General features: G+C 39.7%; 1 protein-coding gene across 1 annotated transcript in view; it reads right to left on the bottom strand.

Moving 5' to 3' along the window:
- LOC126299497 (phospholipase A-2-activating protein) overlaps positions 1-26277 on the bottom strand; it is a 114222-nt gene that overhangs the window by 10269 nt on the left and 77676 nt on the right. Inside the window, exons 8-11 of the mRNA XM_049991442.1 lie at positions 25158-25389; positions 17647-17760; positions 11809-11883; positions 6097-6240 (exon numbers count right to left, since the gene is read on the bottom strand). Of these exons, the coding sequence (XP_049847399.1) occupies positions 6097-6240; positions 11809-11883; positions 17647-17760; positions 25158-25389 (565 nt within the window). The remainder of the gene's footprint in view (positions 1-6096; positions 6241-11808; positions 11884-17646; positions 17761-25157; positions 25390-26277) is intronic.

The raw sequence follows: 26277 nt of genomic DNA, 5'->3' as shown, positions 1-26277 counted from the left end.
ACAGCCCTGGGAGCACAGTTATTAAAATAACCCCATTCTTATTGCAACATCAGATGTTCTGCATGGCTGCAGCAGCACCACCAAAACCAGCTGTGGCGCACTTCCGAGTATGTCAGTGATTCTGCCACAGAATGTCTGTTCACAGACCCAGCATGTTGTTGGGGCCCACACCAGCAGTCAATTCCAACAAGGTTGGCTTTATCCATGGTGGTGCCCATAGAGGCTGCCACCGGCGTTAGTGCCTTTCCAGCTGCCTGACCCAATGTCCATGAACGCTCCATCCCCCACATCATCATCATGCTGCCCCAGAACATCACTTCGCAGTTCAACTCACCACTGCATCTGCATCTCTGGATATGGGAGTGCACTCTGATTATTTTTTTGGTCAGTGTTCCCAGTCACTTTCAAGGTGGATACTGTGTTTTCTGAAGAACAGCGTGCCGAATCAAGATTGGCACCTCGCAACGAAACCACAGAAGAGCATAGTCACTGCATGCTGCCCCAATGAATGAGCAACACTGGCATAGCCACACCTCTTAGAGCTTTGCTACACCACTGTAATTGACAGTCTACTTACGGCTGTCACTTAATCAGACTCGTGCTATTGTGGTTTAAGGAACATGATAGTGAACAGACATTCATGTTGTGGCCACCAAACTCAGCTTTTTTGAACCCGATAGAACACGTCAGAATGCTATCGACTGCCAGTGCCATGCCTAAAAATCAACAGCCTGTAACTTATACGGACAGAGACTTATGTGTAGTTAGCTGCTGGCACTTACCTCTGGAAATTTCAAGAACTTAATGAAGCCATGGCATGCAGAATTGCTACAGGTTATACCAAGGAGAGATGGTAGTGAGAAGTGATGACAGTAATGTCAGCAAGCTTCTCATGGGAAAGAATGCCTGTGACAGAGGAGATTTCCTTCAATATTTTCAACAAAAAATTAACTTTTTTTGTGGGAAAATAGGACACATCATCCATTCAGGGTCAAACTAAGTACTGAGGGGATTACTTCTCACCATTTCATTTGAATCTACTTTCCACCCCAATGTGGCCTGGAAGCAGGAAGTCTTTGTCTCATAACATTCTGCATTGTCAGCCAAACAACAAGGTGTCAAAGCCAAGTTTGCACCTCGCAATGAAACCATAAGAAAGTATGGTCACTGCATGCTGCAATGAGCAATGCTGGCATAGCCACGTCACTTAGAGCTTTTGCTACACCACTCTGTAATCGATGGTCTACTTAAGGATGAGCAGAGCAACGCTTGCCTCAGTACACAGACACCAATCAAGACAACAGCATTGTCTTAGGTAGGCCACCAGAGTATTACACGCCTTAGGCGGAACCTGATGTGAACATTATGTCAATTATACTTCAGGTGAAGACTCTTGTAGATTTGTCTGCATCAAGGAATGCTTTAATATTCGAAGAAATGCAGTGTGTAAAGCTAAGTAAATCATCTTATCCACACTGTCATAAAGTGTACTAATATTTTATGTTTCTGTATTTCTGACTAGCACAATACAATCAATCTACTCTCTCTGCCAAGATCGCAGGGATCTTGCAACCAACAGTGTGAGTAAGTTCTATCATTTTCATTGTGGATCATCCATAAGCATCACCCTCCCACAGTAAACCATCTATCTCACATGTTAACCATTGACTAGAAGCCTCATGTCAAAGATCTGACATGCAGTACCACTCGGCATGTATAGAAAGTTTTCATTTCAGGTATCAACAGTGTGTTCCCTGCACTGTCAGGGGGCTATGACTGGGCAGGTACCTAATGCTCTCTTGACAACAGATTATCAAGACAGGTTTTATGAACGTAATTTGACCCACTTACACAAGAGGTGCTTAAGCTATGATTGTGTAGCAGGTGGAATGTATACAACCTTGAGCGATCTTGCCTGCATGACCTGCACTACTACACTGATGGGAAAAAAAAGGAAAAAAAAATGCATTACCTTCAAGGACTCCGATCAGCAGCACCAAGGTATGATATGTGCATAATACAGAGGGGTTGCAGTGTTAGCAATCATTTGTCATGGACATCAGCAATCAGACACTGCTCAGGAGGTCTGTCTGCGCACCTTCTGCTTTGATGCTCCAGGCACTAACTTTGCTGAATTTGGAGGTGAACAGCATTTACAACACTCATTCTAGAGTACAACCATGCTCCATCGACAACTATGTACTCCTATTAAACAGCTTCAGCCACTTGAATGAGGTCACATAATGGGACTGCAGCAAGCTGAATGGATGTATTGAGAATGTATTGAACACACACACACACACACACACACACACACACACACACACACACACACACACACGTCAAGATTGATGCATTGTGTGAGCAGCAGTGGCAGAATGAACTTCATCCAGGGACAAAATCTAGCCACACTTTGCACCTGCTGTTTCTTCAGGGACTACTGGAAACAGTCTGCTTCAAGCTGGATTAAGATCACACACATCGCTGGCCAGGCTACCACTGACACCACAACAGCACCAAGCATTGCTACTCTGATGTCAAGAAAGAGTTACATGGGGGGGTGAAACGGTACTCTGTTGTCTTCGATAATGAGAGTAGGTTCTGTATGTACACAAATGATGGCTGTACACAAGTTAATTGTAAGACGTGCTCAGCTGTCTATTCCAAACTGCATTTGCCCATGACAATGTGTCCCATCCAATGCTGCATTTTGTGGGGGGTCATCAGTTACAATTCATGGTCGTATCTGGTGTTTCTCCAGGTAAACTTAACCTGTGCCTGCTACATTGTACAGGCTATAATCTCCATGCTATTACCATTTCTTTGACAGGGAAGGGTACAACACAGTCGGGACCCAAGGGCTTTTAGGTGAACACTCAGAAGTCACCAAATGCAAGCAAATGCCAGAGATCATGAAATCTATGCTATACTGAGAGATAAGATATGCAGTGTCAGAACACTTCACAATGGCCTACCTCATGGTTCAGTGCTCGCCTCCTCACTTTTCAACTTTGTATTATATTATCAGATTTACACAACACAACATCACATAAATTTTCCCATAGCAATCATTTAGCAATTACCACACCATCAAAATCACGAGTATTATACCAAACAGCACTTGAAAGCAAATTCTAAATCTGTATCACTACACACCTCAACAATAAAGAAGCTAACAGGAAGTTGAGCCTGAAACTCAATCTAGGGTCAATTAAACATGGAAACACCTATAAATAGTTAGTAGTTAAACTTGACCATACATTTCCATACAAGCATGACCTGCAATTAGTGAAGCAAAAACTGAAATCCAGAAATAATATACTAGCCAAATCAACAGCAACCCATGGAGAAATGATGCAAACACACTGTGCCCATCAGCACTGGCACATAGTACTGCAGAATACTGTGCCCCAGTGTGAGAAATGAGTGTCCACACAAAAAAAGTTGATGTGGAGCTCAGTGAATCGATGATGATCATAAGTGGCTCACTGAAACTGCTAGCCACTGTCCAGTCACCAACATCACACACAAATGATGCAATAAAAAAGAAGACAAAAAAGATATCAAACCAATGCAGTCTCCAAATTCTTCATTATTTACACACAAAGGATCAACTGAAGTTGAGGAAACCTCACCAGAAAATCTTCCAAAGATTAGAAGTTTTTGAGGTAGAAAGGGATTGGCAGGAACATCTGGTGAACAAATACCCTACAAAATGGATTCCTTACTGCTGACGTGATCAGACAATATTCTGGACAAGAATGAACAGAATAAGAACTGGAACAGGTCACTGTAAAAGCTTAACGACAAAGCAGGATATTGCAGATGATCCTTTTTGTGAGTGCAGTGAACTTCAAACTGTAGCTCATATTTTAAATTGTGTAATTTATGTTTTCAAAGAAGAAGGGATTAAAGAAATCCACGTCTCCAGAGAAACCCTTCAGTGGTTTGGTGATCTTCAGTGTGCTATTTGACTGTAGTGTGTATAGGGTATATCTTCCCTCATTAATAGACACTTTTTTCTCAGATTCATGGGATCCTGTACTTTGCAGTTCAGATGTGCTATCTGCTAGCCACAAATAAGTTTGGTAACCATAGGCTGAAACCTCATTTTACACAGAAAAGTGATAGCCCTATATGTTTCACAGGTGTCAACATGTCATTATTAGACTTCCCCTCCATGCATTCAAAGAATGCTTCAATGACATGTGATATCTTCATTAAGTAGTTTCATGAAGAATTTGTTCCATCAGTGATAAAGCACCTGCAATCACTTAAGTTGAAAAAAGAAGCTCTATTAACCCTTGATCATTGTACAGTGTATCAACCTGCTGATGTGTTGTAAACAATATATATATATATATTGTTTACAACACATCAGCAGGTTGATTTTACACTTCTGATTGCAACGCAACAGCATTAATTCAGCCACTGGAGCAGAGCATCCTACGAGCTTTCAACCCTTTTGCTGCTACAGATGTGCTCTCTGTATTCAATGCTGAGCGCAGCTTTGTTGTGGCTATGCTGCTTGCCAAATGCTGGTATTGGTATCTGTACCAAAAAGGGGTCTTCTGGCCTCTATGAAATACTTACCAACCAATTTTTAAAGAGAACTAAATGTAGATAAGATATCAAAATGATACTTGCAGCAAAGAGCAGTTCAATACCTTATTTCATTCTCAAGTTATTGATTTTTATATCCGATGGATGGTCACATGCAACACACCCATTTCTGTCCCTGTGAATCAGGAATTACGTGGTCATAACAATCACCATATTTCATAAACAGTTCAAGATATTGAAAGAAATTTTTTTTTTTTGCAAATGATAGTATCCAAAGGGGCACACATGCCATATGATAAACACTTGAAACTCTTGTTCACCGAGATGTGGAAGTAACTCATCTGCAGCACTGAGAGACTGGTGGCTTGGGATGCATACAGATGTCAATAGCACTGTGGGAAAATCCAAGTGCAACAAGTTACACGCCCACAGCACCTGGAGAGCAGCAGAGCAGGACATGTAGACACACCCACAGCAGCGAAAGACTCAACACTCACTGCCGTTGTGAACTGCTCATTCCAACAGTAAATTCACATGGAAAAATGTAAACCAGTTTGAAATCTGACAACTGTTATGCATTCGGTAAGTCTGGCATAGCAAAGCAGTCTGAAGAAAATCGGCAATTTCTGGATAAAATTATAAGTTTAGGAAAACACAACAGATGAAAAAGGAAGTGACACGGGTTTCAACATTAGTGACATCAGGTCTGCATGTGGTGTTCGCCAACACAATGTTGATCTTAAAAGACCTGAACCACTGGGCAGGCGTCAACAACAAGGAACTGATTTCAGACACCATAAATGAAGAACACATTACTGATGCCGTAGAAAATGAGGACATAAAGTGGTTGAAGATGAGGAATCATATATGATGTTTCCAGTACATACGAGATATATTGGATAACAAAGTGTCAATGTGAATGAAGAGACCAAGTGAACCAAACCATAATGAGTTGTTGAAACTGATGCAAATAAAACAATTTGCATGGAAAAAAATGTGTGAAATACCGCGTAAAAAAGGAAAGGAAAACTGACTTATTTAAAGCAGTGAAAAAATGAACCTACAATAACTTGCAGAGTGCTGTAAATATTTGTGTATTTTTTAGTTTATTTCATATACTGTAGTGCAGAATAGTATTTTATTTGGAGCTCTAGTAGAGTTACTGTTTCGTTTATTAAAATGTATTACGTCTTATATGCTTCAAAGTTAACTGCTGTAGCATATATAGTACAGTATAACATTGCATTTTGTGCTTTCTGAAACTTTCTGTGCATTGCAAATATACTTCCTGGGTTTGCTGGCGGATCATATTGTGTAAATCGCACAACATTTCATCTATGCAACTGCTTGACATATTCAGGTGGTGGTCGTTGCTGCTGAGCATTGTTTTTCATTCCACAGTTCACTCTCTCTATGCTGCGATGCGGGGGTAAAGCTTTCCCATGACAAATATATTATATCGCATGGTAGATAAGCAACTACGGCTAAGCAAAGACTACTTAGTATAAGAGACAAAAGGCATTTAAGACATACCTTCTGGCCAATGCATCATTTCAATCAAAGCGTTCATTTGAGTCTCATCGAGGAGCCTTTCATTAAGTAGCATTGTCACTTGATCAACATGTTCAATATCCAGCTTATGTTCTCCCGCCAGGTTATTGTTAAGGAAAAGTTTATCTGGAAACAAACATGCAGATAACTACATTAAAATTATGATATTTGTTATTTTAACAAAATGCACATCAATCATGAATTATTTGCAGTATGTTTCAATTTCTTTAATGGAGATATTACAAAAGATAAAAACAGACAATGAAAACTGAACACTTCTAAAAACCTGATGTAGAAACAAAATTTTCATGTGTCATTGACAGAGGGTAGGTGAAGTATAAACCAATATACCGAGCACGAAAACATTGAGCCAATAAAACCACATTTGACTAGGTGAAAATATAATCTCTTGTTCTGGACATCACACTGGGCTAGTAAACATTGCAGAAATGATATGATACAATGCCTGCAGTTAATTGACTTTGCACATCAACATATTATGAGCCTGCAGGAGGCTGACTACCGCTTTTACAAAAATGTGAGAGTTAGCTGTGTATCGATGCTGGACATGGTGCAAAGGAGATGCACATCCATGTAGTCCTGATTCCAGATTGAGTATGCATACAGATTCACACTTAGACTACATCATCACACAAGAAGACATGGCTGATTGAAAGGTGACCAGAGCACAAGTTAAGGGCAATTTTGCACACACCGGGATTGGTAGTAAGTTTACTGAAAGATAGGCAACATGCAAAGGTGCTGCTTGCCTCACTTCCTGTCACAAAGTTGTGTTTAGTGATGAGAGAAGGTTCTGTCTTGCTTCAGTGATGGTTATTTGCAAGGACAGTTTCAAGCAGTAGGTACCAAAAAGATCATGCAGTACTATGTTCTTAAGACCAGTCACGGAAGATGAATTTCGGAAAACTATACAGAAAGGGTATAAGGATGATCCCAACAATTGTAGACCAGTTTCACTAATATCAGGTTTCTCAAAAATCTTAGAAATGCTTATGTATACCAGATTAGTTAACTATTTGGACAAACATAACATTCTCATACCCTCATAACATGGTTTCAGAAAGGGTAAATCTACAGAATCAGCAATTGCCAGTCTAACAGTCTAAATTTTACAATCCTTAGATGAGAAAAAGGTTGTCTCTGCAATGTTTCTGGAGCTTTCAAAGGCATTTGACACAATTGGCCATGAAATGCTGATACAAAAATTAAGCAACTATGGCATTCAAGGGCAACCTGGTGAATGGATAAAATCATACTTGTGCAACCGCAAGCAGTATGTATCATTAGGAAACTCATACCAATCAGACACCAAACCCATAAAATATGGAGTGCCGCAGGTTTCGGTAATGGGGCCATTGTTATTTAATGTGTTTGTTAATTATATAGGTGTTGAGGAGGAAGAACAGAAAATATTGTATGCTGATGACATGGCAATACTTAATAGTGACCAAAATAAGAAACAGCTTGAGAGAAGAGCATAAATATCTGCAAATGTCACAGCTCAATGGCTGTTGGAAAATGAACTGGTTATAAATCTAAAAAAAAGACTATGTATGCAGTGTTTAAAAACAAGGAAAAGGCTGTAGACATGGATTTGGAGGTTGATGAAACAAGGCTGGAAGAAGTAGAATCTGCTAGATGCTTAGGTATTCTTGTGGATAATGAACTGAAATGGAAAAAACTATTAATAATGTCTGTAAGAAACTGAGCTCTGTCATATTCTTAATGATGCAGCTATCACAGTATTCAGACAAGAACCTTCTATGTACAATGTATCATGGACTTTCCGAACCATACTTACAGTATGGAGTGACTGTGTGGGGAAACTCAAACAAACAAGAAACAAAACGAGTGTTCACATCACACAAAAAAAAAAAAAAAGCAATTAGGACCATTTTAAGAAGAAAGACCTCTGAAACGTGCAGAAACTGTTTCAAGAATTTAGGTATCTTAACTTTCTCATCATTATATATATACAAAACAATAACGTACATCACAAAAGGTAGTGAGGACTGGATTACAAATGCTAGTGTACACACCCACAATACCAGAAGGAAGAATGAAGTATGGAGCATACCCCACAAACTGGCAATGCTAGAAAAAGGACCCCAGTGCTATTATATCAGACTACTAAGAAGTCTGCCCAAAAACCTGCAAGATAGTGTACTTTACAATGACTTTCCAAAGAAACTTAAAGACTATCTCATTGAAAAAGAGTTTTACAGTGTTGCAAAATACTTATGCCATAAAATTTGTATATATTGTTATTCATTATCAGTGACGTAAAAAGGTAAGCTAAAGGTGTAGAAAAATAAGTGATAATGAATGTTAATACTTTGACATGTCCTATATTACACGTACGTTTACTGTACACAATGTAATCTTGCAAGATCAAATAAAATTCAATTCAATTCCAGAAGAGTGACAACTACTGGAACCTGCCATTCAATGAGATACAGGACCAATTCCATGCAACATACAAAGGGAGCAACATCTTACAATGACCACACACCGATGGTTTTGAGGAGACACTGAACAATGCAAGACTCCCATTGCCTATTGGCTTTTGTCTTGGGATCTTCAGCTGACTTGTGAAAGCATTTTTTCTGACATTCCATCAGCACTAGTGACTGGCACTGTCAAAGCTTCACCCTCCATTGTTGGTGGCTACCAGTGTCAGTTCACCACCAGCAATTAAGACTACACTATGTGATCAAAGGTATTCGGACACCTGGCTGAAAATGACTTACAAGTTCATGGTACCCTCCATCGGCAATGTTGGAATTCAATATGGTGTTGGCCCACCCTTAGCCTTGATGACAGCTTCCACTCTTGCAAGCACACGTTCAATCAAGTGCTGGAAGGTTTCTTGGTTACTAGCAGCCCATTCTTCATGGAGCGCTGCAGTGAGGAGAGGTATCGATGTCAGTCGGTGAGGCCTGGCAAGAAGTCAGCATTCCAAAACATCCCAAAGGTGTTCTATGGGATTCAGGTCAGGACTCTGTGCAGGCCAGCCAATTATAAGGACGTTATTGTCGTGCAACCACTCTGCCACAAGCCATGCATTATGACCAGATACTTGATCGTGTTTAAAGATGCAAACGCCATCCCCGAATGCTCTTCAACAGCGGGAAGTAAGAAGGTGCTTAAATCATCAATGTAGGCCTGTGCTGCGATAGTGCCATGCAAAACAATAATGGGTACAAGCCCCCTCCATGAAAAACACGACCACATTATAACATAACCGCCTCCGAATTTTACTGTTGGCACTACACAAGATGACTGATGACGTTTACCAGGCATTCGCCATACCCACACCCTGCCATCGGATCGCCACATGGTGTACTGTGATTAGTCACTCGACACAACGTTTTTTCCACTGTTCAATCGACCAATGTTTACGCTCAGTACACCAAGTAAGACATCATTTGGCATTTACCGGCATGATGTGTGGCTCGTGAGCAGACGCTTGACCATGAAACCCAAGTTTTCCCGCCTCCCGCCTAACTTGTCATATTACTTCAAGTGGATCCTGATGCAGTTTGTAATTCCTGTGTGGATAGATGTCTGTGTCTTACACATTACAACCCTCTTCAACTGTCGCTGATCTGTCAGTCAACAGCTGAGGTCAGCCTGTATGCTTTTGTGCTGTACGTCTCCCCTCTAACCCCGACCCCCCACCACCACCACATTTCCATTTCACTATCACTTCAGAAACAGTGGACCTAGGGACGTTTTCTGCATACAGACATATGACAAAAGTGACACCCTATCACCTGACCACGATCAAAGTCTGTGAGTTCCACAGAGCACCCCATTCTGCTCTCTCAAGATGTCTCGTGACTACTGAGGTCACTGGTATGAGTACCTGTCAGTAGGTGGCAGCACAATGCATCTAATATGAAAAACTGTTTTTGGGGGTGTCCGGATACTTTTGATCACATAGTATGTGTCACAAGTTCATGACTAGTCAAACTCATTAACTCCAAACTCATACACAGCTATGAAATACTGTCCCAAAACAGCCAAAACAGTTCTACCACTTGTGCGATTGACTGCATGCCAAAGACAATGCCCATTGCTACCACAAAGGCTTGGCGAATATACTAATATGGTTGTTTCAGCATTGTTCCATACATAGTACCTCAGAATTATTTGACTATCGATCTCTAAATGTAATGATTTTATGTAGCCTACTTCACATGTATTGTTTCTACAATAGAACAAATAAATTGGGAGACACTCAAAAAATGTTCCAATTTTTATTTCCAGCAGCACCAGGGACAGAGAAATTGTGGTAGATTTTATTTATGTTCACAGTACAATTCATAATTGATGTTACTGATGAAGCTCAAATGGTAAATTCCACACACTGTCGACATCTGAAGGAATAAGAAGTTTTGATATAAATATTTAATACCATCAACATTTATTTGCTCATGGAAATAAATATCTAGGAACAGAATAACAAGGTTTAGAAAGCAGTGCATATAATTCTTTTCTTTTCCTATTACATCTTGTTGCCTTTATAAGTATCAAATAATTTAAGAAACTGTGTTTTCCTTCCTCAATGGAGGTGACTATTTCATTGTTGAAGAATCTTATTTATGCATGGAGCAGAACTTTTCTTTGTCAAGGTATTATGAAACCTGCATAATTTTTTGCTTTCAGGTATTAGGTCACCAAGCAATAAATAAAACAGAAGAACACAACCCACTACCATAACAAAGGAATATGGTGGTATTATGTTATCTTCAGATGTTAGCAGATAATGCTACTACTTTGTTAATGAAAACAATTTGTTCCAGAACACCATTCACATTGACATTCTGTGCCATTCCTTTACATTGATTGGTGTCAAGAATGCCACCATTTAAAAGATGTTTTAGCATGTTTTGACACGACATTGAAATGACATCCAGAATGACTCGGCCTTAAGTGTACAGAAATGGAGAAATAAGTTAATAACATAAATGAGAAGTTGTGTACCTAAGTGGAACTTAACCTGACTATGAGAAGTGCGACTTCCTCTTGAAGAATTCTCAGATGAATCCAAGATGTTTCATTAATGACATCAGCATCTACATGCAAATGATGTTACTTGCCACTCTTCATAGAACGCTGGAATGTGTTTCACACCAATATCTTCATAAAGCCATTAATAACATAATGGAGAGGACAATGTCCATATCTGTCTGTCATTTCCAGAATCAGTCTAGCCTCTTCATACGCATTATATGAAGCCACAAAAATGAGGATGACATTCTCTCTCTGAAGACCAGTTCTCATTAATACCTTGAAAATTTTCTAGACTTATGACAGTTATTCTGAGCTCTTACACTTGCATTGCGAAACTTATCCACAATACTGTTATACTAACCAATATGCCAGATAAAAGGTCTGTTCAAACTCAGTCTATTTCTCTTCTTCATACAATATTATGAATTGAACTAAATATAATGGGCACATTGTTGAAATTCAAGTTAAATACGTCATATTATGAATTTTTGAACAGTTGACATAATAAGAAGGTACAGTCAACATTTGCTGTTTTGAGAGGTGTAACTATGCACGAATAATTCCTGCAAGGTACTACTGAAGCAATATTAACCATCAAGAACAGAAAGTAAAAATTGTCTATTACATAACAACATATCTGGAGTAACTGCTTACCTTCAATAACTGTCTTATTGAAGACATTGAAAGCAATGCAAGTCCGCTGGGGGAAGTATCCAGTATTCTCATTATCTGGAAAAATACACAAATTGTTTCAGTGCTCACAGTATTTAACAGTGACTTTATCATGGTGATAACAGCAACAATGTGGATAGTATCAACAATGGTGGCAGCTGTGATGGTGGTGGTAGCAACAGAGTGTCAATAACATAATCATAACACTATCATCAAACCGAATTACTTTCATAAGAGAGGGAGGGGGGTATAAAATGGGTTTCAGTTATAAACAACAGGTACAAATGATGTCAGTAAACGTGTCACACCTTACAATAAATACTTAAGCTTTCACGAGCTATTAACATTTACAATACGCCAAATTGAAGTGCGAGGAAGTTTAAACAATGGACAGTTCAGATTGGAATGTCAACAATATTATGAAAAACACAGCTACTCACCGTAAAAATAACACGTCAAGTTCCAGACAGGCACAATGAAAAGACTGTTGCAAAAAAACTTTCAGTCAAAGCCTTCTTCAGAAAAGAGAAAAATGCACACATTTACACAAGCAAGCATACCTCACAAACACACGACTGCTACATCCGACCACTCTGCCCAGACTGCAACAGAAACATGTTGAATGAGAGCAATAATCCAGAGTACAGCAGGGAAGGGAGAGGGATAGCAGGGTATGGGAGGGGAAGAGGAACTGATGCTGCAGGTACTAGAGGTAGCGAGAAGAGAAAGAGAAAGAGAAAGAGAAAGAGAAAGAGAAAGAGAAGAGCAGAATATGTTGCAATGATAACTCCACATCTGCACTGTTCAGGAAAACTGGTGGTGGAGAGGGATATCCAGATGGCCTGGGTCGTGAGGCAGTGACTGAAATCAAGAATGTTCTGTACTGCTGCATGTTGCGCCATAGGGTGGTCCACTTTGCTCTTGGCCACAGTTTGGCAGTCTATGTTAATCCTCATGGACAGCTGCTTGGCAGTCGTGCCAACATAAAAAGCTGAATAATGATTGCAGCAGAGCTGGTATATGACATGCTTGCTTTTGCAGATAGCCTGGCCTCTAATGGGGTAGTATAAGCCTGTGACAGAACTGGAGCAGGAACGGGAAAGCGCTGGTAGATAGACACAATAAAAAAACACACACACAAAATTTCGAGCTTTCGCAACCCACGGTTGCTTCATCAGGAAAGAGGGAAGGAGAGGGAAAGATGAAAGGATGTGGGTTTTAAGGGAGAGGGTAAGGAGTCATTCCAATGCCGGGAGCGGAAAGACTTACGTTAGGGGGTAAAAAGGACAGGTATACACTCACACACACATACACACACATATCCATCCACACATATACAGACACAAGCAGACATATTTTCAAATATGCATACAGAAAGTACATGCTATGGACTTTTACCTCTGCAAACTCTTCAAAATTTCGTGCAATGGTTTACTACATCTAATGCTGCACAATAACTGTGTGAAACATCGAAACAAAATTAAGTCATTTATGGGGGGAAGGTATCAGTCAAAAAGATGTGTAAAAATCAAAATTTTGGGCCAAATTTTTTTTATGAAATCTAATGATAAAGTGTGTCAAAGCAGTCGAAACACCACGTGTCTGCACAGGCGAGCAGTGCAATGATGAAAATATCGCGCACATCGTGGAATGTGGGGAGCACGCCTCTGTAGCAGTGGGTGAAAGGGTTAATGCGGCCGTGGTGGCTTTACTTCATAAACTGTGCGCTCCCCCCTAAACGTAAGTTTGCAACCTGTACTATGGCGCTGCTTCTCTTGGCGCGTACAACTGGCAATGCAGCAATCTCCCGTGTCTGGGCGGGCATGCGCGAACCGCCAAGATAAAAGAATTGAGCTATAGATGAATGGATATCAACTGCATTTTTAAAAAATAGGAACCCCCATTATTTATTACCTATTCAAGTAGTTCGTAAATAAATATGAATGTTTTAGTTGGACCACTTTTTTTGCTTTGTGACAGAAGGCGCTGTAATAGTCAAACATATGGCTCACAATTTTCGATGAACAGTTGGTAACAGGTAGGTTTTTTTCGATGAACAGTTGGTAACAGGTAGGTTTTTTTAAATTAAAATACAGAATGTAGGTATGTTTGAACACTTTATTTTGGTTGTTCCAATGTGATACATGTACCTTTGTGAATCTATCGTTTCTGAGAATGCATGCTGTTACAGCATGATTACCTGTAAATACCACATTAATGCAATAAATGCTCAAAATGATGTCCGTCAACCTCAATGCATTTGGCAATATGTGTAACAATATCCCTCTCAACAGCGAGTAGTTTGCCTTCTGTAATGTTCGCACACACATTGACAATGTGCTGAAGCATGTCGTCAAGCGATGTTGGTGGACCACGATAGCAAATATCCTTCAACTTTCCCCGCAGAAAGAAATCCGGCAATGTCAGAGCCGGTGAATGTGAGGGCCATGGTATGGTGCTTTGACGACCAATCCACCTGTCATGACATATGCTATTCAATACTGCTTCAACCACGCGAGCTATGTGCCGGACATCCATCATGTTGGAAGTACATCGCCATTCAGTCATGCAGTGAAACTTCTTGTAGTAACATTGGTAGAACATTATGTAGAAAATCATCATCATACATTGCACCATTTAGATTGCCATCAATAAAATGGGGGCCAATTATCCTTCCTCCCATAATGCCGCACCATACGTTAACCCGCCCTAATGTTCCACTTGTCGCAGCCATCGTGGATTTTCCGTTGCCCAATAGTGCATATTATGCCAGTTTACGTTACCGCTGTTGGTGAATGATGCTTCGTCGCTAAACAGAACGCGTGCAAAACATCTGTCATCATCCCGTAATTTGTCTTGTGCCCAGTGGCAGAACTGTACACGCCGTTCAAAGTCTTTGCCATGCAATTCCTGGTGCATAGAAATATGGTACGGGTGCAATCGATGTTCATGTAGCATTCTCAAACCAACATTTTTGTGATTCCCGTTTCTCACGCAATTTGTCTGCTACTGATGTGCAGATTAGCTGCGACAGCAGCTAAAACATCTACTTGGGCATCATCATTTGTTGCAGATCATGGTTGACATTTCACATGTGGCTGTACACTTCCTGTTTCCTTAAATAACTTAACTATCCAGCGAACGGTCCGGACACTTGGATGATGTCGTCCAGGATACTGAGCAGCATACATAGCGCACACCCGTTGGGCATTTTGATCATAATAGCCATACATCAACACAATATCAACCTTTTCCGCAAATGGTAAACTGTCCATTTTAACACGGGTAATGTATCACAAAGTAAATACCGTCCGCACTGGCGGAATGTTGCGTGATACCATGTACTTACACGTTTGTGACTATTCCAGCACCATCTATCACAAAGTGAAAGAAACATTCATATTTCTTTACGTACTAAACGAATACGTAATAAAAAATGGGGGTTCCTATTTTAAAAAACGCAGTTGATATCCGTTTGACCTATGGAATCGCTACCTAGCAGGTCAACCATAGCGCCACCTGGTATCCCCCTTCAAGCAAGTTTGTTCTTTGTAGTTTTTTCGTTTGATCCTTATTTTGTGAGATATTTGGCCCGCCCTGTATATTTGTAGCAGCTATCTAAGCTTGCATCTGTTTAATGACTGAAGTTGTAATGACAAATTATGAGCCTCAGTGTAAAAGTATTTTGATTCATTTTTGTACAGGCTGCTGCTGTTTTATTCCAGTGTTCTTTTGTAAAGCTTTTGTTTTCCTGTAGATAAGAATATTTTTACTGCTTAAAAATGGCTTTAGGGCTGGAATTTAAGTAGAGTTAGAGTAACGTCAATGGAGAAAATATTAGGAAAATTTAACGACACTGTGAAATCAAATTATGAACAATACTTAGGATACTCATCTATTTATGCGTAATCCATTAGATTTGACTGTATTGAAGGTGAACTGCCATGTCTGCTTCAGTGTCAATCTTCTGAAAGGTTTCCCTGCTGTTAACTACAATTTTCTGGCTTTGTGACTTCCCTAGATAACTCGCCATTCCTAAATAGCCTCATGGAGCATCCAACACTATCCAGCAATTCATATACAAGTTGTAAACATGTACATTCATATGACAGTTCCTTGGGGTACCACCTGAAGTTACTGTCACATCTGATGATACCTCCCTGTTAAGAACAACAAGCTGAGATACATGTGTTAGAAAACCTTCAATATGACCACAGACCTGGCATAACATTCCATAAGCTCATTTTTTTTTACTAGGTGTGTGTCTGTAACTGCAACTGATTGCCTTCCAGAACACTGTAACTATTATCCATCGTCCCCTGGAAGTCAAGGAATGTGGCATCAATCTGGTTACCAACATCTACTGTCTTCTGTGCCTCATGTATAAACAAAGTTTCACAAGGTCACTGTGTTTCAATTTCTGCATCGATATATATACTCCACAAGCCACATACGACGCATGGTGGTGGCTACCCAGTGCCACCACTAGTCACTTCCTTTCCTGTTCCACTCGGAAACAGAATTAAGGGAAAATGGCTGTCTATATGCCTCTGTACCAGGTCTAATTTCTCGTATCTTACCTTCATCGTCCTTGTGCGAAATTTATGTCGGGGGCAGTAAAATTGTTCTGCAGTTAGTTTAAAATGCTGGTTCTCTAAATTTTCACAGTAGTGTTCCTCGAAAAGAGTGTCACCTTTCCATCAGGGATTCCAATTTGAGTTCCCAAAGCATCTCTGTAACACTTGCACGTTTCTTGAACCCACTAGTAACAAAATAAACAATAATCTCCACAGAGGATATTTTCGTTTTCCAAGAAGTCATCATCACAGATCACAGATCTCCAAGGCTGAGGTCCGTGACGTACTTTTATAGTTGTCCAAGGCCCATTTTTGAAAATGGGAGTGACGTGAGCCTTATTCAACTGCCTGCAATACTTCGTTGCTCTAGCAAACTTATGATAAACTACTCCTAAAAACAGGGAGTGGGAGGGAGCTAGCCTCTAAAAGTACATTTTTTAAAAATATAAATGAGTTATTCATTTTCTAGGCTTGTCATGCTGATAACTCATTTTTATATGTGACATCTAAAATTTATTATATCCCACAGAACTGATAGTTATTCACACAGTACATGAATAACTCTGTACTCCAGATTCCATGAGAACAGAAGTTCAGTGTTCATCTTCATTTCGCAATTATAAAAATCTAAGTGAATGAAGGTATCAAATTTCCTCCAGAACGAATCTTTAACTCAGTAGTGGAGTGTGCGCTGTTACATAACTTCCTGGCAGATTTAAACTGTGTCTCGACTGGGACTACATCTCTGAACCTCACCTTTTGCAGGCAATTCTCTTGATGATAGTGACTCATGAATGACTCACAGTCCACCATCATAGCTTCTCCTCTGCAATAACTCCTATTCCCTGAACTTCACAGTTCTGTCGCATACCCTGCAGGAATAGCATTCCCAAACAAAGGGTATTATGGAGAAAATGGCTTAGTCTCAGCCTCAGGGATTGTTCCTGGAAACAATTCCTTGTAAGTTGTGGCTAAGCTATTTTCACCACAATATTATTTTTTCCAGATCTGTTCTTGGACGATATTCAGAACTGTGAAGTTTGAAATGCAAGAGAGAGATACTCACAGAAATCAAGCTGTGAGGGTGGATTGTGAGTTATGCAGTCAGTCAGGTCACTGCCCATGAAAAGCAAGGTTAAGGGATCAAGTCCCAGTCAGTGCACACTATTAATATGCCAATAAGTTTCAGTGGATTTCTGAATTGCAAACGGTACATTACACTAACATTCACCAATTCACTCACCTCTGGATAAGGTTAACACATTATCTATATCACCAGCTACATGAATCTCATCCTCACGATTATGCTCTCTAGTACTTGGTTCACCGGCAGGGGGTGGAATATAGCGTCTATCTCCTGAAGAAAAATTGAAGAAAGAAAGAACAGATTAGTTAATAAGAATGACAATTTGTGCTTAATGTTTAAACACACTGAACACATACCTTATTGGTGCAAGCAGAATGTATAATAATAATAATAATAATAATAATAATAATAATAATAATAACAACGAAGATAATAACTCCACCACTGCTGGTCCCAAGCCCGGCGCCTCATCTCGCAAGTGATGAGGAAGGAGGAGGGGGAGGGGTAACACCTCGTAAAAAAAACCTGGGTCTATCTGACTCCGGATCGTAGCACACTGCAAGGGCCCTTGCCTAGGGTTACAGGTGAAGCCCGGTCAACAGTCTCAAAGGCAGCAGAGGAATCCTAACTCCCAACTGCAGAGAGAGCAGAAGAACCTAATGGAGAAAACCATGAAAAATAATCATTTCAGGCTAACAATCCAATCTTACCTTGGAATTTATTTCCTACCATGTACAATGTACAATTTCAATTGCAGAATGGAAAGCCCGCTACAAGAAAGTACTACTCCAGGTGGTAACTCTTAAGAGGAATCCACCATTGCTTTATGCAATGCATTGGGACCAAGGGTTCTGGGAAGTTCCAACATCTGCATTAAGAATAAGTCGGAGCATCCTTGGTATCCTCCCAAACTCAAGTTCGAAAGGAAATTCTTTGTAGGCACCTTGAACGTAAACTCATTACTAAAAATTGGTAAACAAAAGGAACTTTATATTTCTCTTAGATAAGCATAAAATACAAATTTTAGCAGTTCAATAAACAACATTTTTGGATGAAAATGTTAGAAAAACCAAAAATCATAGAATTTTTAAGGGTAATCCAGCAATAAAAATCATGAAAGGCATGCCAATACTTGGTACCACTTTCTATGTTCATAAAAATTTCGTAGGCAACATTACAGAATTCAAATCCAGTTCTGAAAGACACTCTTCTCACAGTTAAATGCAAAAATAAACATTATACCTTTATTGATTGTCATGCTCCAATCAATGACAATAAGAAAAAGCTGAGTTAAGTAGAAGCATTCTGGAACTTCTAGAAGAAGACGTCAAAAATTCCAAAATCAAATGATGATATACTAACGGTGGATTTCAGTGCACAAATAGGGAGCGAAAAATAGTTTCGAAAAATACACTCCTGGAAATTGAAATAAGAACACCGTGAATTCATTGTCCCAGGAAGGGGAAACTTTATTGACACATTCTTGGGGTCAGATACATCACATGATCACACTGACAGAACCACAGGCACATAGACACAGGCAACAGAGCATGCACAATGTCGGCACTAGTACAGTGTATATCCACATTTTGCAGCAATGCAGGCTGCTATTCTCCCATGGAGACGATCGTAGAGATGCTGGATGTAGCCCTGTGGAACGGCTTCCCATGCCATTTCCACCTGGCGCCTCAGTTGGACCAGCGTTCGTGCTGGACGTGCAGACCGCGTGAGACGACGCTTCATCCAGTCCCAAACATGCTCAATGGGGGACAGATCCAGAGATCTTGCTGGCCAGGGTAGTTGACTTACACCTTCTAGAGCACGTTGGGTGGCACGGGATACATGCGGACGTGCATTGTCCTGTTGGAACAGCAAGTTCCCTTGCCGGTCTAGGAATGGTAGAACGATGGGTTCGATGACAGTTTGGATGTACCGTGCACTATTCAGTGTCCCCTCGACGATCACCAGAGGTGTACGGCCAGTGTAGGAGATCGCTCCCCACACCATGATGCCAGGTGTTGGCCCTGTGTGCCTCGGTTGTATGCAGTCCTGATTGTGACGCTCACCTGCACGGCGCCAAACATGCATACGATCATCATTGGCACCAAGGCAGAAGCGACTCTCATCGCTGAAGACGACACGTCTCCATTCGTCCCTCCATTCACGCCTGTCGCGACACCACTGGAGGCGGGCTGCACGGTGGTGGGGCGTGAGCGGAAGACGGCCTAACGGTGTGCGGGACCGTAGCCCAGCTTCATGGAGACGGTTGCGAATGGTCCTCGCCGATACCCCAGGAGCAACAGTGTCCTTAATTTGCTGGGAAGTGGCGGTGCGGTCCCCTACGGCACTGCGTAGGATCCTACGGTCTTGATGTGCATCCGTGCGTCGCTGTAGTCCGGTCCCAGGTCGACGGGCACGTGCACCTTCCGCCGACCACTGGCGACAACATCGATGTACTGTGGAGACCTCACGCCCCACGTGTTGAGCAATTCGGCGGTACGTCCACCCGGCCTCCCGCATGTCCACTATACGCCCTTGCTCAAAGTCCGTCAACTGCACATATGTTACACGTCCACACTGTCGCGGCATGCTACCAGTGTTAAAGACTGCGATGGAGCTCCGTAAGCCACGGGAAAGTGGCTGACACTGACGGCGGCGGTGCACAAATGCTGCGCAGCTAGCGCCATTCGACGGCCAACACCGCGGTTCCTGGTGTGTCCGCTGTGCCGTGCGTGGTATCATTGCTTGTACAGCCCTCTCGCAGTGTCTGGAGCAAGTATGGTGGGTCTGACACACCGGTGTCAATGTGTTCTTTTTTCCATTTCCAGGAGTGTAGCAGGATATTATCCAGCCCATAAAAGAACAAACAAAAATGGCACAAGACTAATCAGTCTTCGTAGAACATTTCAGTTGAAGGTAATGTCAACCTTCTTCAAAAAATTACCAAGAAATGCAAAAACATGGATCTCTCCAAATCCAATGCTAGGGGAGTTCCAGTTAGATCATGTGGCTATTTCTAAATGCAATTTTAAAGAAGTCATCAATGCAAAAGTGGCAAGAAACTGGGAATTTGATTCTGATCAATACCTGACTAAAATTAAACAAAAATTGCTCCACAATAAAAACCAGAAGAGACAGCACAAATTAATTAAATATAACACAGACAGGCTCAACATCACCAAAGACTTAATAAAAAAAAATTCAGGAAGAAATTCAAGTAACTAAATCAGGGAAATTGGAAGAAATATCGAAAGAAATCAACAGGGCAGTGAAAAATGTATTTGGAACAACAAAAATGAAGAAGAAAGTCTGGTGGAATGAAATCAGTGAAGAAGCAGTTACAGAAATAACAAAACAGTGGAAGGAATGGAAATGTTCTGGCAAGCCTAAACACCTCGATGAATTTAGAATGCAAAGGAAAGAAATGGCAAGAATAATAAAGAGTGCTAAAATATCTTTTGAGAAATCACAACTTTTGGACATACAAAACCAACTTTATAAAAAATAACTCCCGAAATTCCGATGTTTAAAAGTCATCTAAAGGGCTACCAAGCTCCAAGTATTTGCTTCACGGATGAAAATGGCTAAGTAGGCCTAAGCAACAGCCAGAATGGTGAAATACTAAGGAAGTACCTTGAAAAAATATTGAACTGTGAAGAGCCAAACTGTAAGCAAGAAATTACATATCTCTATGAAAATACAAAAGCAGATTCACCACCTACAGCTGAAGAAATTAAAAAGTAATAAATACCCTGAAAAACAACAAAGCCAGTGGAGAAGACTATTACAGTGGGTTATAAAGTATTTTCAATAACGCTGCTAAACAACAAGGTAGAAGCAACACTTAATAGCCATTTGGGAGAAAATCAGACTGGATTTAGAAAGGGCAGATCTTGCTCAAAACAGATTTTCAACCTGAAGTCTATAATTTGTCACAGACTCACAAACTCCAAAGATATAGTTGTAATATTTATAGATTTTAAAAAGGCATTTGACTCGGTTGATAGGGAAACACACTACATAAAGTGATCATAAAATTTGGCATCAAATCTAAATTAGCAAACCTTATTCGTGAAATGCTCACAGACACCATCAAAAGTAAAGTTTTGGGGTGAAATACCGAAGGCATTCAACACAAAAACAGGTGTAATGCAAGGTGATGGTCTGTCTCCATTCCTCTTTAACTGTGTACTAGAGAAAATAGTAAGAGAATGGAAACAACAACTGAAAGAACAGAAGCTATCATGAATCAGACTGAGAACTAAAAACAAAGGTATTGAAATTTACTGTTTAGCATTTAAGGATGATTTTGTAATTATTTCTGAAAACCTAATAAATGCTGGAATACAAATCAATCTCTTAGAAGAAATAGACAACAAAGAAAGTTTAAGAATATCTGTAGGAAAAAAAATTATAAAATAAAAAATAAAAATATTACAAATAAAACAAAAAAAAATGCTCTGGAACCCCCAAGCAACAGATATTGACCAGATAAAAAGGGTAAATAAATTTAAATATTTGGGAGAAATTATCCAATAAAATGGCTTAGAAAAATTCACTGTAGAAGAAAGATTACATAAAATGGAGAGCACTTATGGAATAACTAGGAATGTCTACAACAAAAGGTGTCTGTCTAAAAATTTGAAGATTCAGCAATACAACACAGTAGTAAAACCAGAATGTCTTTATGCAAGTGAATGTTTAGTACTGAACTACAAATTACACAAACTTGAAGTACTGGAAAGGAAAACCATTCGAAAAATACTTGGGCCACCAAAAAATAAAGAGGTATGGAAACTAAGAAGCAATGAAGAAGTTTATCCCAACACAGAAAACGTAAATGAAACACTATGAAAGAGGAGACTGCTATTTTTTGGACTGTAATACAGAATTAACAGCAACAGGTTAACCAAACATTTGTAAATATATTTGGGACAAGAAGCCAACAATAGCCCGGATTCAAGAAGTTAGGAAAGATTTGGAAAGAAACAACATAAGTGAAAAAGATGCAAAAGAAAGAGAGATTTTCAAGAAGGAAGTGTTTAAAATGGAAGGAGTCCACGAGGGAGAAGAAGACAGGGTCAAAATGGACTGAAGAGAGAAAAAGGATACATAGTGAAAAAATGAAAGAGTACTGGAGGAAAAAGTAAGAACAACAAAGAAGGAAGCATTGAAATTGGTGCGTGGTCCTTAGATGACAGAAAAAAAGAAAGAAAGAAAGAAGAATGAAGATAATGATATCATCAGTACGCTTATTAGAATATTCTAATATAAATGTGGTTAACGTTTTCGAATGTCTAAAACCGTAACGTCTTTGTTGTAACCCAGCTTACTCCCACCTCTTTCTCCCATAGTGTGTCCACTATCACCAATGCGTCACTCTCTTAAAATTTACTGTTGAAATACAAATGCACCAACACACAAGTTTAAAAGCATTAACCCAGTATCTTGCAACTAGCTAATCTCTCACCAGAAGATGTATGAACCTGTGACCCTTAGTAAATGACAAATTTTTTCTGACAAGAAGGTAACATTAATTGCAAAACCTTAAAACAAATTCCACATTTGCCTCACTGTCATTTAAAATACAATGAATTTCAGTTGCCAAACCTGTTGCTGTCATAGTGTCACGATTTACGAGATTCACCACACAAAGGTGGGTTCTCTCACTGTAGGGCGAACACAGAAGTGAAAGGAGAATACTCTGTCTGGTAGTGCATAAACATTATTTCCTCACACCTCACCTAAGTGGTTGAAAGGAGGCATAACACAACCAGACTGTTGGCTTGACCAATCACAGCTTTTTGTTCCACTTTTTTTGCCCTTCTTCCCATTGTTAACATATTGTACATTATGCCATAGGGTAGATCATGCAGACATCCTTGGCTCTCTCATCTACCATCTCATTTTCCCAAATTCCCACATCACCCGAAACCCATCAGAATTACAACTCCTTTCCTGATACTACAGGTGAATAGGAGAGTTCTGGATGGTATATATCTGTCTGATGGGCACAACTACTGAACAGATTGAAAGGAAAAACCTCTGTCTTGATCACAAATTCAAGGAATATGACAGAGCAGCCATTGGATATCCCCTACCCTCCACCCTTGGATATCCCCTACCCTCCACCCTTGTTGGAGTTCCCCTGCTTCCACCCATTCACATAATCTCCAATGTAGCTGCAGCACTATTATAACAAGTAGGTTTAAAAAGCGGTCTAGAACTCTTCCTTTAGTTCAATACAGTATAATCCCACTTTTACATTCTTAGAATTAATATTTTTCCCACCATTTTTATAGTTCCTGTCAAATTTTCTACGTGCACAGTGTTAATTGCACCTGGTTTTTGCATCTACAAATTTATATTTTTCCCACGATTTACACATTATGAAAAAATATTTGTGGAGAAAAAATAACGCTGGCATAATGTTGGCCATCCAGTAGAGTTTACAAACATTACGTGATTAAGTTTCTTGACACCAGGCCACTCTACTCAGATGATTAGAACTGGTAAACGTGAAATAGTTGGAACAATTCGTGCTGTATCTCCCACCGCTGCCAAGCTCTACTTGGTGTGGTGGCTGATGGGAATAATTAGGTTCATTCAAATAAAGATATAGTGACCAATCACAACCATTTCCAAACTGTCTCTACAGCACAAACGCAGTTTTGTGATTGTTGTGATCACTGAGACACCTTTGTTGAACCATATTTAGCACGTTTCAGCATTTGGGCACTTGCAGCACTAGTTGAAACTGTCATTCACTTTGCATTGCTCAAATGTTTTCAGTTTAATTGTAGCACTGATTACACATTTTTCTCATGCTGAGCAAAACTTGTTTCCAGAAATTATTCTCATTGTCAAGTGCAGTGTTAACGTATGTATTTTTTTTTGTGATGTTACACAAACAATCAATGCGAGTGATAGTTTGCGTGCGTGCGTGCGTGCGTGCGTGAGAGAGAGAGAGAGAGAGAGAGAGAGAGAGAGAGAGAGAGAGAGAGAGAGAGAGAGAGAGAGCAGCTGTCTCAAGATTGGAGGAAGAACTAAAGCTTGAAAAACCATCCACAAAAAGAGATCATCAGACAGAATTTCTAATTGTGGCCACTACGCACTGAGAAAGCATTGCAGACTCTGAACTGAAAATACCACACTGAAGGGCAAGATAGCACTAGAATGGGAAGAAGCCCCATCTGTACAGTTGTAGGATGATATTTTATCTCCATGCAGTGTCATGCCTTTTCATTCTCAAAAAATATTCCTATCAAGTGCAGCCCACGTAAAAAAAAAAGAAGAAAAAAAAGGTATCTTATCACTGCCTTGAGGAGTATCAGTGTAGAGTGGTACCTATGGATGCCACACCAAAGGCGACAGAAGATTTTTCTGGTTTCTCAAAGCCATATTAAGTGGTTGCAAATTAGGATATACAATACTATTTGTAATTATTATGCTTCATAAGCCTACATTGGAAATTTAGAAAAGTTACATATTTTTGAATGGTTCTAATATTAAGATTCAGTTAATTTCTAAAAAGATACCACCAGCTAGGATCGCCGTTTTTACTGACAAGATGTAAATGAAGGTAAACAGCCACATCTTTTTTTACAGAAGCCACTGAGTAGGTGCATTAGCACAAATAAAGATGTGAATTCAGAAAGAATAGTCACCTGTAAAAGGATCCGATGCTACTGCTGCTGCTGCCGCCATTCTAGTCGTCACATTCCTGTCCTGAGTATTTCTTATAATAAAATTTGCCACTTGGTCAAGGTATGCTTGGCTCAAGTTATGTTCATGAATAAATTTTTGGGCAATCACCCATGGGTCTTCACCAAGGTTATAGGGTAATTTCAGTGGTGGCTTTCCATCTTCCACATCAATGTTGAAAACATAATCATATTCCTGTAACACAAAAACAGCATCAATATAAAATTACTAAAATGTATTTAATGCATGGGTACCAGTCTTCTGTAGTAGGCATCAGATGCCAAAAACTAAAAAGAAAATGTCAGCAAGTTGTGAAACAAAATAATATCTATAATATCTATGTTAACTGCATGAAGTTTGTCAATTCCAAACAGCTTTGTTGATGTACCATTTTATCTAATGAAATAAATAACAAGTAAATGATGAAAGTGAATCTGAACACACTTTAAATGACTATGTGAAGTGTTAATTTGATTATTGGATTCATTTTATTTTAATACTCCAGTTTAGCACATTTGTTTGAAGTTTAGAATTCAGTAGTCTCAGAAAGTTATTTTTGGACATAATGCGTTTCACATGACAAAATGGGTATTAATCATAAGACACCAAATTCTTAAAACACCCGAACAGTGCCATTTAAATACCAGACCTTTTTTGTCTAAGGAACAGGAAGAAAATTCAAGACTTATATCAGAGAAGTAGCTACACTAACAGCAGGTAATTGCAAGTGGATGGTTTGCCAAATGTACACTGTTAATGTGGACTTAAAATATCCTCGGGTGATAAAATGTTACTTATAGTATCACTCTATACAGAACTGGATTCTTTAGCAAAAATACATTATACTTATCAAGAAGCTTTCTGTTATGTGACTGAGTTAGTGCTAAAATACTTTTGTAGAAATTTTGAAACATACAACTACATTTAGAATAAGAAATATATCCCTCCATACAATAAATGTATTTAGTCACTTTTCGGAAGGGGAGGGGGGGCGGCAGGGGGGGGGGCTTGAACATGATGATCTTGTGCGACTTTGGAGTACAACTTCGTAACAACGCACATAATACCCTCTACTATTTGAGG

The sequence above is a fragment of the Schistocerca gregaria genome, chromosome X (genome assembly GCF_023897955.1).
Source record: "Schistocerca gregaria isolate iqSchGreg1 chromosome X, iqSchGreg1.2, whole genome shotgun sequence".
In the NCBI taxonomy this organism is placed as follows: Eukaryota; Metazoa; Arthropoda; class Insecta; order Orthoptera; family Acrididae; genus Schistocerca; species Schistocerca gregaria.
The sequence above is the reverse complement of the archived record's forward strand: the minus strand, read 5'-3'. Positions and strand labels throughout refer to the sequence as shown.